General features: G+C 47.9%; 1 protein-coding gene across 3 annotated transcripts in view; it reads left to right on the top strand.

The window, feature by feature from the left end:
• FGF12 (fibroblast growth factor 12) overlaps positions 1–16,857 on the top strand; it is a 291,251-nt gene that overhangs the window by 194,140 nt on the left and 80,254 nt on the right. For all 3 annotated transcript variants that reach the window (XM_054040796.1, XM_054040795.1, XM_054040794.1), the window contains exons 2-3: positions 5,404–5,514; positions 12,630–12,733. In XM_054040796.1, the coding sequence (XP_053896771.1) occupies positions 5,404–5,514; positions 12,630–12,733 (215 nt within the window). The remainder of the gene's footprint in view (positions 1–5,403; positions 5,515–12,629; positions 12,734–16,857) is intronic.

The following is a 16,857-nucleotide window of genomic DNA, read 5'->3' as shown; positions in this document are numbered from 1 at the left end:
GGGAGGAGCTGGAGGGAAAAAGCCAGCTTAAAGTAAGGTAGGGTGAGTCAAGCCTCTGCTTTTAGAGAGCAGCCTGCTTTGTCTCTTTCTGGTTTGGGTTCTGGTGTATTGTTGCTCTGAATTCTAAGGCGTGAGTAGTGTTACGCTGCAATCTTCCAGCAGGAATATTTATATGTTCTATCTACTTTCTCAGAGTGTGTGCACTACGAGCATAATGCTCAGGACAGAGATCGCTTCACCCACCACTGAAATGCAGACACCTTCGGGGCAGAATTTAGCAGCAGTTCTGCACTAGCCAGATGAGCTACTTAGTGATGTCAGCATCATGTATGAATCACCAAGACTCTTTGGGACCAATGGTTCAAATCCCAGAAAGGGCGACTTAACCCTTCATCTTCCTGAGCTAGAACTGACTTCCATGCAGTTTACTGGGGGGGCATTGGGTGCCTCCTATAACCAGGGTCCTATCACCTCTGCCTGGATATTGGACCACTAAGTGATCTGGAGCCTGATTCACCTCTTTCCCCCAAGGCAGTAGCACGGAGTTGTGATGAGAGAAGCTGTTTGAACTGGCAGGGAGTGGGGTTCCTGGCACCGAGTCCTCTGTGATGGGAGCTCAGTTCCCCAGCATGGTCCCGCAGGGCTCAGATTAGTTAACCTTAAGGGCACACATCAAGGGGCATCTGTTGTTCTGGGAGGACTGGGCAGAGCTGGTTTGGGGACATTGGCAGTGGAGTGGTGTTTCTTGTCCCCGGAGTTATTCTCTTGTGTATGAGCTGGTCTTGTACTGATGGCTGTGGGCTGTGATTTGCTATTGTCATCTGGGTGTCGTTATACAGCCTGGTTGAGTGTCCTTCTCTTTGTATTAAACACAGTTATCTTCCTTATGTTTTCTAGTTCGTACAGTGCCCACTGTTGGGGTAGATTCTGTATTCAACCTCGATTAATAAAAAATCCAATATGTACAAATCAGAGCTCCAGTGGCATTTTCCGTAAGAGGAAGTGTTTGCCCCAGTGTCACTGGTCAGAGTTCTTACTCTCTTCCCCACTGGTGGATGGGTTAGATGGACCAAGGCTTTGTTGGCTATGGCCATGGTGGGGAGCACAGGGGGCACCACAGACAATCCCTTTGGGGTTCTCCGCCAGCACTAATGTGCTTTTGCACCTCTGCTTTTAGAGAGCAGCCTGCTTTGTCTCTTTCTGTTTTGGGTTGTTGTGGGCACATGAAGTGAAGGATTCTGGCCAGCCGCTGGAGAGGAGTGCAAGGTGTGTGTGTGTGCGAGGAGGGAGGGAGGGTTCTGAGCTGTGTGCATCTCTAGAAGAGCAGCCAAAATATGGCCCTTAGTTTTGGTGTCCTAAAGTGTAGCAGCCCTACAGTACTGATAGCATACGGGCCAGAGTCTCCCTTCGCTCACTGCACAGAAATCCCATTGCCTTCTCTGGGATTCCCATGCACACAAGGAGGGCAGGGGACCCGAAATATAGACTAGGAAACTGACAGCTGTGGGTGAGGGGTGGGGTTAAATGAGACCCGTAGCATTGACAGACTGCAATGTTCTTGATGCTGATGTAGGTGAAATCTCTTATCTAACGAGGGACCCCAGAGCTCTGTAAACCAAACATGTCAGTGTGGTCTAGTGGGTAGAGCATTGGGCTGGGAATGAGGAGATCTGGGTTCTGTTCCTGACCTGTTGGGGGACCTTGGGAAGGTCCTTCCCATCTCTGCGATCCTGTTTTTCCTCCTGCCCTTTGTGTCTCTTGACTAGTTTGAGTGTGAGCTTTTTGGAGTGGGACTCTCTCTATGTGTGTGTACAGCGCCTAGCACAATGGGGCTCCAGTCTTAGTGGGTGCTACTGTAATACATATACTTAATAATGGTGTGTCTGGAGGCAGGTGGGCCCTGTGCCTTCTGTTTACTCTCCGTATTAGAGCACCTGTCTTGGTCATTAAGGGTTATCACTTCAGCATCCACACTTGCCATTTCAAAGTGTTTCAAACAGTCGCTCCACAAAGCTGTACCCTGCCTTTTAATGAGAACATTGCTAAGTCTCTGCTGCCCTATCCATGTTCTTGTCTTTATGGGCTTTCTTCCCTGTTGCACTCCGATCTGAATCCGGTTGTTAGTTTCAGAGAGTTTCTCAAATCTATTCCATCGATACAGTGAACTAAGGGGAGGTAAAACTTGTCTTTTTAAATGCATTTGCTTTGCCGCACTAGAGCGTGAGTGCTGCAAGCCAAGTCACTGGTGAGCATGTTTTGTCCACATAAATCCCCTTCCATTTTCACAGAGCAGGAAAGCTGATCTGGAAGCAAAACAGGAGGGCGTGCAGAGTTGTGCCGCTCAGTGACAGGAAAGGATTTTGTGCTGAAGTGTGTTATAAGGCGCTGTCCCTTTAAGAGCAGGGAAAGCTGGGAACCCCCGTGCCAGGGTATAAAATAAGAGACCTGAGAGAGGAAAGTCAGTTTCAGTTCAGTAGGCATGGTGTGTGCTTGGATTTTGTTCTTAGTACTGTATGTTTCTTTTAGCGCTTGGCACTTGGGGCGATATTGTTGAAGGAGTTTTGGACAAATAAGAGAATTACAATGTTAAGCCTATGTTTGATTGTGCAGTTTTTAATCACAGCCCTGGCATGGCCAGAGTTGGAGGATCTTTCGGTATCCTTTCCTCTCACTAAACTCCCCAACGCTGTTTTAGTGTCTGACACATGAGCTACCTCTTGCTCTGATTTATTCAGACATTTCCCCCCACCTTAATTGGATGACGAGCTGCCTTTGAGATGTTTCCCACAAACTAACAGTCTTTCCTGAAAATTACTGCAGCATGAGGGGCCGCTGCACTCGAGAAAGCTGCAATACAATTACCTGTTCAATCTTTGTTGCTGTAAGAGGAAAGGACACCAAAATATATGGCCAAATTCAGGTTCACACAAGCAGGGGCTGCCTCTGGGCCAGCAGCTCCAATCCATTCCTTGGATGCTAGTAACGGGTGCAGTTACCATCTGATGACTGTTTGACCTGTGCCAAAGAAGTGGGTGGTCATATCCGGGCTCCCAGTTAAAAATGTCAGTCTACTTAACTCTCCCTGCCTCCTCTGCTGGCGTCCTCAGTAGATAGGTCAATCAACAAACAGTCCATTCAGCCTGCCTGCCTTCCACCGCTGGGGCTGCTTCCCCCAGATCATGTTTCTGGTGCCTGGGCCAGGCCACGTGGGGCAGCCTGCATTAGCCAGAGCGACACCTGTTCTGTAGTCAGACAGACGCTTTCTGTGCCCTGGACTGTTAAATCAGCGGTAGGCAGGTGTGAGTAATGATGAGCAAACTGCAAGAAATCCAAAGCTTTCAAACAGAAGGGGAGAGACTCCGTATGGGACTCAGAGATCACCCTCTGCTCTCATCACATGCTAATGTGTCCCTAAGTCCCCCAGCCCCCAAACTATTCTGGGTTGTGGGGAGAATCTCCCTAGGAGAAGACCCGGCTTATGCTTGTTGTGTGCAGGTCTGAGCATTCAGGGCTTTAGGATTTAGTTCAGGTGTAAGCGTTCAAAGGGCCAGGTTGATCAAAATCCCACTGTTTCATTGAGAAATGCCAACCCAAACAATGTGCAGGGCAGGATTTCCCCTCCTGTATAGAACATGCCCTGTGTAAGTGGAGGTTCTTCTCCTCCATCGTATGTCAGAGGAAACCAGAAAGCACCGACGCCCCTGCAGGGAAAGGCAACCCATGCAGAATATGAAATGACAGGATGCCCTGGTTATCAGATTTTATTAGGGTGGTGAGAAACTTGGCAACTTTTGTTGGCAGTTTAGTTCTTTTCAGTTTTCTGTGAATTTGGGGAGTGGGCTGGACCCAAAAACTCCAGCTAAAACTCAACTGATGGGGAAACATGCAAAAATGGCAAGACCTATCTCATTACCACTCAAAACCATAAATCAGCCTAAGATGACTCCAAACTAGGCCAGGATTGGCCAGAAAGCTCAAAAATGTTGAACCTTGAGCCAGGCTTGACAGAAGGTGTGTCAGATTTGTAATGAGACTAGGAAGCAGGGGCACTTATCTCTGATTTTACTGCAGTGACAATACAATGGTGTCTCCATTTGCAGCGTGAGGTAATGGGTAACTGGTGGTCTAGGGACATCATTCTGGCAAACACTCTAAACACAATGGTATAATTATTTAATGATCATCTTCTTCCTACCTCTATCTCAGAGGTGCAACTGCATTATACCAAGGAACCCTGCCTAGAATTAACACTCCAAAGTCACTTTGTTAAGCATAGTGGCGTAGAAGATCACGTTCACCAATTCTAAAATTGCATTCCTGCCACAAACTATAAAATGATGCTTTTCTCTTCTGAAATTGGCAAAGTGATTTTAAGCTGAGCCCTTTCACACTAACGATCTACTCCTGCTGTCCTCCTGCATTCAGAGTTCCCGGAGATGTCCACGGGCACTCTGTCCGCAAAAGGCGTGCAGTGTCCCTGGCCTCTTCGTCTCATTCTCAAAGGAAATTTGTACAGCCCAGTGGTAAACTGTTGGAAACACTGACACAGCCTGACCAGAGTTATGTAATGGCTTTTTAAACAATCTCACTCGGTGCATCAAAGCCATGAAACTGATTACATCATGATATACTGCACTGGATTATTTCCTCTTAAGTCACTAGTAACTTGCTTTTATTCATATTAATTTATAATCAGAGTATTAATATAATGTTAATAACTCCCTACATTATTTCTAAAGCAGCTTTTCTGGTAAAGAGGTGGTATGTCAGCAGTTCTCAAACTTCACTGCACCGCGACTGCCTTCTGACAACAAAAATTACTACATGACCCCAGGAGTGGGGCCCGAAGCCCGAGCATGCTGCCCCGGGTTGGGGGACCCATAGCCCAAGCCCCACCGCCCCAGGCAGGGGGGCCAAAGCCCCAGGGCTTCAGGGGGCATGCTGCCCAGGGCTGAGGCCCTTGGGATTTGGCTTCGGCCCCAGGTGGTGAGGCTTGGGCTTCAGCTTTGGGCCTGGGCCCCAGCAAGTCTAAAGCCAGCCCTGGCGACCCCATTAAAACAGGGTCCCGACCCACAGTTTGGGAACCCCTGTGGTTTATACATGATGGAATGGTTCATTGACACTTGCTTAGGAGGATGTACATGACTTGCAATAAGGCAGCTCTTCTAAATTAATTTTCTTCAGTTCTTAACCCGGTGCTATACTAACAGTGTATTTTCTATTTACCTTCCCCTGAGCTCCGTTTTACATGCCTGCTTTACAATCCAACACTCAAGGAACTACGGGAACTTATCTACCAGAATACTGGGTTATTTACTTAGGAATTTACAGTAGTTGAGCAATTGATATCTCTGCCATTCCTGGTATATTTTGTGTATCTAATACTTCTTATTATCTTTGTAGAACCCCAGCTGAAAGGAATTGTGACAAGGTTATTCAGCCAGCAGGAATATTTCCTGCAGATGCACCCAGATGGTACGATTGATGGGACCAAGGATGAAAACAGCGACTACAGTAAGGAAAATTAGCCTTCTTTGCAACCAGATGATAAATGAAATGCATCACCTAGTGGGTCTCACTTGTAAGCCTTCATTTTTGAAAAGATCAAATTAGGAAGAAGCCAGCTGTTCTCAGCAGTTTATTTCCATTGACGCTTCCCCTTTAAATCTCTCCTTTATTGTTTTCACACATTGTTTTTTTTTTCCCCTCCCCTCTCTCTCTAACACTCCAACAACCATCTGGGGTGGGGAGAAGAATAAAAACGCGTGGTTTGAATTCTTGCCAGAAGAGAGAGGCGTGATATTTGCGCAGATGCTATGCGTGTGGGAGAAGGATATAGGGATTGTTTCCTTCAGGGATAAAAGGAAAGTGATCTTCAGGGAAAACATCTAAAACCTAACTAGGCTTAGGAACACGGGAATTGCCGGAGTGGATCAAACCAAGAATCTATCCATTCCCGTAGCCCATCTCTGACCGGGGCCATTATAAGCTGCTTCTGAAGAGACTCTGCAGTAGGCAGTGGTGAGACAGCCTGTCTCCAGGGAGAGATTCCTCTGAGCACCCCATACTTAGCGGCTGACAGAAGTTACCCAGATCCTTCTATGGATGTCAGGGTCTGGAGCAAAGTTTGATGCTGATTTTTTTTCATGCGGCAGTCAGCAAGCCGCTGTCCTTAAGGGGAGAGCACATTGGACGTCAGCACTCCCCAGTGGCCCATTGCCCTCTGCAAGAGAATGGCACAAAACATTTTTGTCATGGGAAGTGTTGGGTGCCCTCAGCTCCCGTTGAGACCACGCCGAAGGATTAGGCCCCAGAGGAGATGCAAAGTGCCATCTATGGCATCAGCACCGCCCTCTCTGTGGGACCCAGGAGTCCTTCTGAGAGGACAACAGGTGGCAGTACCTTTGCTCTCACAAGGACTGAATCTTGTCCCTCTGCTGGGAGTCTGAAATCTGCAGCCGCGTTCACAGAAGGATGTCATGTCTGGCCTGTTCCCAAAGGGACGGGAGTTCTCAATCCTTAATAGTTGGAGCAGAAGCTGATCTTGGAGGGGAGCTCAACAAAGATAAAGTCCTCCACTAAGGGTCCATCTACATTACAGCTGGGAGGGTGCTTCCCAGGGCAGGAAGACACATGTACTAGCTGTGCTCGAGCTAGGATAGCTAGGGGTAGCCCGGGCAGCCACCCACATACGTACCCGGGGGCACAAGCCTGTTTGTACTTGGGTGGCTAGCCCGAGCTGCCATGTCTGCTGTCCCCACTTACGTTGCTACTTTTAGCGTCTCAGCCTGAGCAGTGCGAGCAGGCGTCTGTCTCCCCGCGCCGGGTAGCTTGCGTCCAGCAGCTGTGTAGACGTACTCTTATGGAGGGATAATCCAGTCTGCTTAATCCAGGGATCAATCCTGTCATCCTTCCTCAGACAGAACTCCTAGCCAACCCACTGGAGGTCCTTCCTGAGTAAAGACTGCAGGGTTTGAGCTGTCAATGGGCATGTTGGCTGCAATGCTGGCTAGGCAGTAGTTCCACAGGAAGCCTCCTGGGGGTGGCGGGGAGCCCTCCGACTAGAGTACAATTGAATAGTTATCAGTGACGTGACGCTGTGCCCAAAACGGCGACTGGTAGGCAGGGTCACTATGGCAGGGGTAGCACGTTTAACACGGGTAGGGTAGGGCAGTTATTCTCCTCCGTTCAGCAACGGTTCGAGCACAGCTAGAGTCCTACCTTCTGCTTCGGGAACCAGGTCCCAAAACGATGCTTCCAGAGGGCAGCAGCTGAAATAATAGAAGGTTTGAAAAACAGCCCTTATTGAAAACAACCCCCCTCCACAATCCAAAGGCCGTATTCAGCAGACACACGGCAGTAGTTCGTTGGAAGGGACAGGGCCCAATTCTGCTCTCTCACTGGGGTTTTACCACTGTGTAGAGCCTTTGATTTTAGGGAAGCTACTCCTGGCTTTCATCAGAGGATGGAAGAGGTGCACCAGGTCGTTAGCGTTTTGCAGCCATTGCCGCACATTGCAAATTGGATTGATAAGTGAAGAGGCTGGTCCTGCAGCCCGTACTTGCAAGCAGCCCAGACTCATGGGAGGACATCAGTGGGTCTGCTCATGTGAGCAAGGACTACTCCAGTGAGAAAGGGTTGCAGGATTGGGCCCTAATTTTGGGTGCCCAGTTTGAGACAAGGTGGGCTTGATTCTCCGAGGTGCTGGGCACTCGCAGCTCCATTTGAAGTCCAGCAGGAGCCATGAGTATTTAGCATCCTTGACAATCAAGCTGGACACCCGAAACTTGTGGGTGCGTCAGAAAATCTAGGTCATGTAATGGGACTGGCTCGGCGCTTGGGACCCTGTGTCTCTTCTGCTCAAGGTTGAAATTCACACTGTAGGAGACAAAATGCACAACCATATCCCAAGGGTGGGGTCTGATTCACTCTCGCCTGGCAGAATGCGGGGGGACGATCGAGATGGACTCTGCATGGAGTCTGTAATTTAAACACGTAAAGGAACGCGATGTTCCAGACATTGCCGCTTTGCATTCTGTTAGGGGCAGACTGATTAGCCTTAGGAACGGGAGCTCATTTTACGTAGAGTACACTATGTGGGTTTACTCTGGCAAGATAAACATTTAAAATGAAACGAGACACATCCCTTCTACACATCCGATGTAATTAAAACTTGTAATGAAAATCCAGTTATTTAAATAAGAGGAACTGCTAATATTTAAGCTATTTTAAAATTAATTTATCTATCTGGTGCCCACTTCGTGTATCTGTTCTTGGGGAAACGCAGGAGGTTGGGTTTTTTTTTTTTTTTTAAATGCAGTTAGAAGCCAAGATGAAATGGCATTTGAACTGGCATTCAGCAAAACAGCTCTTCGTACATCTGCTGCCGAGGCCCTGGAGTTAAAGCAACGCCGTCGAGTTAAAGCGACGCTGTCGAGTTCAAAGTCGTGGGATAGATTCTTTTCACCCTTAGTCTTGATTTACACCAGTGTATCTCCATTTAAGCCAATGGGGTTACCCCAAATATCAGAGGAGACCTTGGGCCCATATCTATCTTATGAATATCGTCATGTTACGACCCTGAATTTGGTCAGTAGGATTGTTAGGGTCACCGGTGGCCATTTATGCCGTGTTGATTTCTCCCCCCCTCCCTTTTTGCTCAGCATAATCTTTTCCTAGACTGATCAATATCGCTCTTTGGGCCTGGTTCATGACTCCATGACCCCAATTCTGTGCCAGAGCTGTTTTACCCCTTGATATGCCAGCACAATTCTGCTGTAGCAGAGGGGTGAATTAGATCCCCTACATAGTGTATTCCAGGTAAATGCTTCATCTTGCACTCACCAGGCCAAATCCCCAGCTGGTGTAAATCAGCATGGCTCCTTTGATTGATCTACTCCAGTTCAGACCAGCTGAGAATCTGGGTCACACAATGGGCCTCATTCTTGTCTCAGTTCGCTTGTCCACTTGTCTAAATTATTTGGGCTAGATCCTCAAGTGGGGTACATCAGCATAGCTCCATGGATGCCAGTGGGGTAACTGGCTCGCTGACTTCCATACAGCTGGCTTCCTCCAGTCTGAACGGAGAATCAGGCCCAATGACTTCAGTAGGACTGCTTCCAGTCTGCCTGGCCGTGCTAGGGTTTTCAGCTTCAAATCCTGGTTCTGGACAGATACCAAGGTAAAAAAGCTCCAGCTTCTTACCCTGACTATAAACACATTTTAGTCACAAAAACAGTCTTGATGCCCACCAGGCATCTGGTGCTCTTGTAGAAATTCCTTCCAGAACAGCTCTGCCACCTCCCTGTCCCAGGATTTGCCCACCTGCTGTGTAATCCCATGGGGCCCTTACCTAATGCACAGATGATGATGATACACGGAATAATCTATGATTTACCCTGTGCGGGGAGAGGGGGGAATTATTCAAAACACTGATAGGTTTCCATGGGGATCCTCTGCCTCATTGATCTTGGGTGGTGTCACCCAAACTGCCCAACGAATGGTCTGTGAGGCAAGTTTTCTATGTAAGACGAATTAACTGTAGGGAGTGAATAATGACGGCCGTTTGCTTTCATTATCTGTAGTGATATGCTCCATTTTTCAGTTTTTAAAAAAACGAGAGGGGTGGGGGACTGCTTATAAATAGACTTGTTAATTAAACAAGGCTTTGGAGCACCGCTGTAGCACTAAAGCTATGGCAATAAAAACTTGCCTTGATAAGGGGACTTCTCACGAGGAGCCTGCCTGAAGGATTTGCACGACACGGATATAGTTACACCAGTGAGAAGTGTTAGTGTGTCGAACAGGCAAACTGGCACCAATCCTGAACATGGAGACTACAGCATCACCTTAGACCCTGATCTGCAAAGACCAGTATTGAGGCTGAACTTTAGACACTGACTTCCACTGAAGTCCTCTTGCTTCAGGAAACTGCTTAAACACGTGTGTTCGCTTCAGTGGGATTTCAGCATGAACTTTCCAGGCTGGCTTTCTGAAAAGGGGCTGTATCCGGCAGCATGTCTTTAGTGTCTGTTTTCCCACTGAAAGAGGGCTATCCCACTTACCTTTAGGCAGACCTGCTGCGAATGCCGTCATGGCATACCTGGCCTTCCCATAATGCTTCAAATAATTCCCAAATGCCGTGGCAGGGCCGGCTCCAGGCACCAGCACAGCAAGCAGGTGCTCGGGGCAGCCAACAGAGAGGGGCGGCAGGTCCGGCTCTTCGGCGGCAATTCGGCGGCGGGTCCCTCAGTTCCTCTCGGAGGGAAAGACCTGCTGCCAGATTGCTGCTGAAGAATGAAGTGGCGGCAGCTCCGATCGCACCTTCTTTTTTTTTTTTTTTTTTTTGCCGCTTGGGGCGGCAAAAACGCTGGAGCCGGCCCTGGCCGTGGGCCTGCTTTGTCTCTCATACAGCTGTGCAACTCCAGTGACCTTCTATGGAGTTATCCCTTGTTTGCACCAGGGTGTGTGAGAGGAGGTCATTGAAAACTGTCTCGCTGGTAAAACAGTCTCTGCAGCTGGCTCGTAGGCCTCGTGTGGAAAGGACTCTTGGGGTTTATGGTTTGTTACAGTTCTTGTTTTCTCCTGGTGCAGCTGAAGCCATGTGTCCTGCCCAGCACGTGTGCATGCAAAGTCTCTTAGGAAATCTTAGTCTGACTTGGGTCTGAATTATTCAGTTCTGTTAAACCAGGGTTAGCACTAACAGTCTGTGTCGCAGTAACACTGAATCATTAGCATGCTGGGGCATAGAAGGCTTCCAAGGAAGAAGGGGCCAGGGAGAAGGGCAGTGGGAGGTGAAAAAGTGATTGGCATCTGGATATCACCTTTCATCCAAAGTCCCCACTGTTCTGTGCTCACTTTACAAAGTGATTTACTAGCTGTACAATTATATCAATTATAAGAACATAAGAACATAAGAAAGGCTGTACCGGATCAGACCAAAGGTCCATCTAGCCCAGTATCCTGTCTACCGACAGTGGCCAATGCCAGGTGCCCCAGAGGGAGTGAACCTAACAGGCAATGATCAAGTGATCTCTCTCCTGCCATCCGTCTCCACCCTCTGACAGACAGAGGCTAGGGACACCATTCCTTACCTGTCCTGGCTAATAGCCATTAATGGACTTAACCACCATGAATTTATCCAGTTCTCTTTTAAACTCTGTTATAGTCCTAGCCTTCACAACCTCCTCAGGTAAGGAGTTCCACAAGTTGACTATAATTATCTATATTATAATTCCACAATTATCTATAAAATAACTTGAATGATTAGGTATACGTATGGCAATCGCTAGGCAATAAACTGCAAAGCCATGTGATAAAGAGCATCTCCCCTGCATTCTACCCACTGATCCATCCTCCTGGGGACTAATTTGAACATTCCAAACCCTTTGAGACACTTCAGACAGACGCCTTTTGAATGAATGAATAAATATAAAACAACCTACCAGTGAAGAGTTTGTTAGTTCGTCTCCCCACCGCTCCAGTGATTACCCTAGTCCAAGGTTTAGGAGAGTCAGTACTAACTCCCGCAAAAGTGATGGGTGTGAGATCTGATATTTTCTGACTCCGCCAGGCCAACAGATGGGAGGAGTTCTATACTCTTGGAGAGGGACGATCTCTGACTTGGACTCCTTCCTGGCAGGAGAAGGTTATGAGACACTGGGCAGTATCTCTGTGGTTCTGGAAAAGCTAGACTGGGCCACGGCTAGAGGTTTCTGAAATATTGCTGGTTAATGGGGAGAGGCAGTGTGGTCCAATGGATAGGGCACCCGGCAGTCATTCAGAAGACCTGGATTCTGTTGTTAGCTCTTCCACTGACCTCCTGTAAGACCTTGAGCAAATCACTTCACCTCTCTGTGGCTTCATGTCCTCTCCCAGCCTCTGTCTTGTCTAGCTAGACTGTAAGCTTTCTGGGTTGGAGACTGTCTCTTACTGCGCATAGAGTAGCACCTACAGACCCCAACTACAGCACAGTGGGGCCCTGATCTCAGCTGGGGTATCTCAGTTCTGCCCATATTGCAGGTAGCAATAGTAGAAACAATCAGTGCCTCCGCATTTAGTATAATAATGCCAGCAGCCTTTCCGATCCTGTGACGTTACAAATAATAGCAAAAATGCCATTGTGCATGAGAGAGAGATTGCCTCTCCGAGTCCGAGTGGCTGTGTGGCATCCAGCAATAGTTACCTTTTGTAACGTATTGGGGAGGAAGTGGCTGCGACGCTTAAATCAATGGGATGGCAGTAAAATGGGGCATTGAAGGGTCTTGTCCTTTCGTGCTGCCTGGCACCTTCCAGATGGCATAGAGGACTCAGGTCATGGAGACACTGGAGTCCAGGATGGCTCCTTCTGAGAGTCTTTATTCCTTGGCTAGCAGTGATCAGATGGATGATGGGCTGCAGGTTTCTGGGATACAGTGAGAACTGGAACTTTTACAACCCTCCCTAAGGTCACCCTTAAAAGCGAGTTATAGACCCTTCCCTGTAACTGCAAATCCCTGGAGATGTTTGCAACTCTGCTTCTTGTGTAAAGGGATGGGGCGCTAGAGGACAATGAAAACAAGGAACATGGACCACATGGAAAGATGACCTTCAGTAACAGTTGCTTTCCCCTGTTCTTCTTCCAACTGCAGCCCTCTTCAATCTAATTCCCGTGGGCCTTCGTGTGGTGGCGATCCAGGGGGTGAAGGCAGGTCTCTACGTCGCCATGAACGGCGAGGGATATCTCTACAGCTCAGTAAGTACATTGCCCGGTTTGGTGATTTCAGAGCTGGTTTCTGAGCACATTGCTGTGTGGGGAACACTTCGGACCGCCTGGCACAGTAGGAGCCCATTGTCAAATAGACTCTTCCCTGTCTTTAGCAACTACCTCAAAGTATCTCCATGTAGTTTCCGGACAGTATTCTTTGACCTTTAGTTGAAGTTACACGTCTGTTTGCTCCTTTGGACGGTCGCTTCACTCAGGTCTTGCTGTGTTAGGTTACCGAATCTGCTGGATCTGATCTGGTTTTACATCAGTGCGACCACCCATTGCCTTCACAGGAGATACCCCTGATATACACCAGTGAACCTGATCATAGTAGGTCCTGTTCTCCACACCACAGGAATTGTGTTGATTTCAGTGGAGTTATTCTGGATTTACCCAGTGTAACTGAGCAGAATGTCTCTGTATATGAGTGGTCTTTTTAACACAGTATAAAAGATCTACAAGACACATTTTACTGACTGATTCCCCAGTAACTTTCTTAGATGGCATTAAAAAGTCTGAGGTTATTCATCAGAGTCTCATTTGAAGTAAATCATTGATTCACAGTGATTTACTAAATAAGGCAGTTCTTTGCTGGAAATATTTTACGCTTGAAATAACTTCACACTAGTGCTATGCCATAAGGAAATTGTTGTAGAGTCTATGGGCCAGACTCTGACCTCACTAACTCCAGTGCAGATCCAGAGTACTGTAATTCTGCTGTTACTCCGATTTAAAAATGTGTGTGTGGCTGGGGTGGGGGTGTGGGTTGGATTGGGGATACGACCACTGAATAGGAAATAGCACAGTTCGTTTTTTGGTATCTGGCTAATTGATCTGTAATGTGGCTATCGCCATGACCTCTAGGACGAAAGGTGGCACTTAAATCACTTGCTGATGCAGAGCTGACTCTAGTTACCTCACTGCCGAAGGACGGCACGGTTGCCATCTCATGGGTCGAAAACAGCTCTGGGGTCATCTTGTCCCACCACCCTGGAATATTATGAATTCTTGTCAGAGCAGGACGATAGGACTGAATGCGAACCTGTGTCTCACGACTTGAAGGAGAAAACATGGTACCACTGAATACGTTAGCTTTCCCAATGAGTACAAGGTGCCTGGTGGGTCTGTGGCTCTTACACATATTTTCCTCCTTCTGGTAGCTGTCGATCAACTTCTCCTGTAGTTTCCTCTGTGGCGCTCTGTTTGCAAGATAAAATCACTTTGTGGATGCCTGTGTAAGCGCTGTGGGATCAGAGCTCAGACCCTGGATTAGCCTCTTCGCATGCTGTAATCACAGTCCAAGCAGTCCGGAGTGTAAAAGGCCTCGTCACCCCCTCACTCTGTTCAGGGTTGTTCCTTATAGTATGATCTCAACAGGATGAAGCGCTCCAGTTTTAAACCACTCAAATAACTGTTATTTCTACTTCTTACCTTGGGCGGCGATAAGATCACAGAAGTGCAGGGCTGGAAGGGAACTCGAGAGGTCACCTAGTCCGTTCCCTGTGCCCCGCCACTTAGGAGGCATATTTACGTCTACCTAGACCCATCCCAGAGAGGTCTTCTGTCTAATTTGTTCTTGAAAACTTGCTGCAGACTAAGCCAGTTCCTCCTTGTCCTACCCTCGGTAGACGTAGAGAACCATCCATCACTGTCCTCTTTATGACGTCCCTTTTCTATTTGCAGACTGTTATCAGTTCCTCCTGAGCCTTCTCTTCTCAAGACTGAGGCAATGTCTGCACGACCACTTATGTTGACAAAACTTTTGTCGCTCAGGGGTGGGGAAACCCCCGGGTGATATAAGTTGTGCCGGCATAAGCGCTCGTGTGCACAGCGCTGTTGGCGGGAGAGCGTCTCCTGCCGACGTAGCTACCGCCGCTCATTGAGGTAGTTTCATGATGTCGACAGGAGAGTTCTCTCCCGCCAGCATGGAGCAGCTACATGAGCGATCTTACAGCTGCATCGGTACTGCCTAAACATGCCCCGTTCGTTCAACCTTTCCTCAGAGGTCAGGTTTTCTCAACCTTTTATCACTTGTTGCTCTCCTCTGGATTCTCTCCAGCTTTCCAAATCTTTCTTAAAGTGTGCTGTCCAAACCTAGATGCACTACTGCAGCTGAGGCCTCACCAGTACCCAACTACCTCCCATGTCTTACCTATGGCAGGTTTCAGAGTAGCAGCTGTGTTAGTCTGTATCCGCAAAAAGAACAGGAGTACTTGTGGCACCTTAGAGACTAACAAATTTATTAGAGCATAAGCTTTCGTGGACTACAGCCCACTTCTTCGCATCCGAAGAAGTGGGCTGTAGTCCACGAAAGCTTATGCTCTAATAAATTTGTTAGTCTCTAAGGTGCCACAAGTACTCCTGTTCTTTTTACCTATGGCACTCAGCCATAGCCTGGTGGAGCTCACTCTTAGGAAATTACAAGTGTGGCTGGGTATTTGGGGATCGCGTGTTAGTTTTCAAAACTGGGTGACTGTCAGGACGAAGAGAGGGATAGATCAGTCAGCTCTCTGGTTATGCCAGAAACGTCCCTTTCTGTCACAGCTCAGTACATTTAAATGTCAATTAAGTCTAATCAGTTGTCCCTTTAAATAAATCAGTTCAATTTACCATGATACTGATCTTCTTTGTAAAGCACTGTGAGGTCCCAGGATGAAAAGAGCTATATCAGAGCTTGGTGCTGGTATTATTATTTATTATTACTGTTGGTGTGGTTAACAATAGAAATGGTTTACTTAATTGCAAACTCTTTGGGATCGGGAACCTCCTGTTTTGGATCTGTGTCTGCACACCGCTGAGTGCAATAGGCCCTGATCCATGACTGGGTCTCCTGGGCATTGCGGTAATACAAATAATTAATTCTCGAGGTAAATTGTACGGGGTACACGGATTGTGTGACTTAAACAGAAGTGGCGTTCTGCACAATAGAATACCTACTTCTGTACGGGGCCCTTCAGAGACGCTAGAGTTCAGAATTCTTGTCAGAGTAAAAGAATTACAAGGAGGAAGAGCAGTTAAGAGCTTTGTAAATAGAGCTGGTCTGAAAACTTGGACAGAAATGGGGGGAAAATGTCTCTAGAATCTTTCAGAATTGTGTCCATTTTTTTGACCAGCTCCATCCCCAAATATGGGACGCAATCCAGGACTAATGATGCAGGAAGAGCTAAGGGACAGCAGCCCCTGACAACAGGGGTTGCAGAGAAGAAGGCTCTCTCACTGACACTTGTGAGATCGTGTGAAGGATTGAGGAGGAGCTGGATGGAGACCGGGAAGGCCAGAAAAGGAGGTGGTGGCTGGGAGGCAGGATGGACTGCTTTAAAAACAAGGAGGAGCTTTCCCTTCAGTCAAACAAATTCTCTTACAGTTAATGGGTCAGATCGTCCGGTGCGGCAGATGAGTACAGCCTAATGGGATGTTGCCGAGGATTTGGCCTGGTACCTCCAGCTGAGAGCTTTACTCTGATTACATTATCCCCGCTATTACACTCAGAATGGTCAGGGGTTAGCAGGACGACTGGCGTGGGCATGGTTACATGCTGCGGTTTTGATGGTTTTCAGCTGTGTCTACAACAATAAGAATTAAACTGTTTCTTTCATGAACAAAATGTCACTGGGAAGCAAACTCCTGGGTGCTGTGCATGGACGTTCCCAAGGAGACGTGGCTGACTGGGCCTGGCTTCCCTCCCACGCCAGCTCTCTGCTGGGCTGACTCCGTTGTCTCGGGGGAGCTCTGACTGACTGACAGCAGTGTAGGCTTCACCCAAAGTCCATTGAACTCAACGGGCGTCTTCCATGGGCTTTGCACCAGACCTGAAGTGAGAGGGAAAATGAGGCCTGGTATTTAGAGCTGGGATGGCTCGGTCGGCTTAACAGCAAGGACTGTGGGTTGAAATGCCTCTAAGCATCAAAGATAAAGGATTGAAACGAGGTCTGTAGCGGGACTGTTAATTACTCAGCTCAATGTCGACTGCAGCTGCTGCCTCTCACGAGGGGCAGGGGTCAGCATGTGGCACCGGTGTCTGGCTCTCAAAGGCTCCTTCGGGTCCTGTCTCCCATACTAACCACTGTGTCTTTAATCTCTTGCTTATAAGACCATAAGGCACAGCTTTTCTC

The sequence above is a fragment of the Malaclemys terrapin genome, chromosome 9 (genome assembly GCF_027887155.1).
Source record: "Malaclemys terrapin pileata isolate rMalTer1 chromosome 9, rMalTer1.hap1, whole genome shotgun sequence".
NCBI classification, from domain to species: Eukaryota; Metazoa; Chordata; order Testudines; family Emydidae; genus Malaclemys; species Malaclemys terrapin.
The sequence above is the reverse complement of the archived record's forward strand: the minus strand, read 5'-3'. Positions and strand labels throughout refer to the sequence as shown.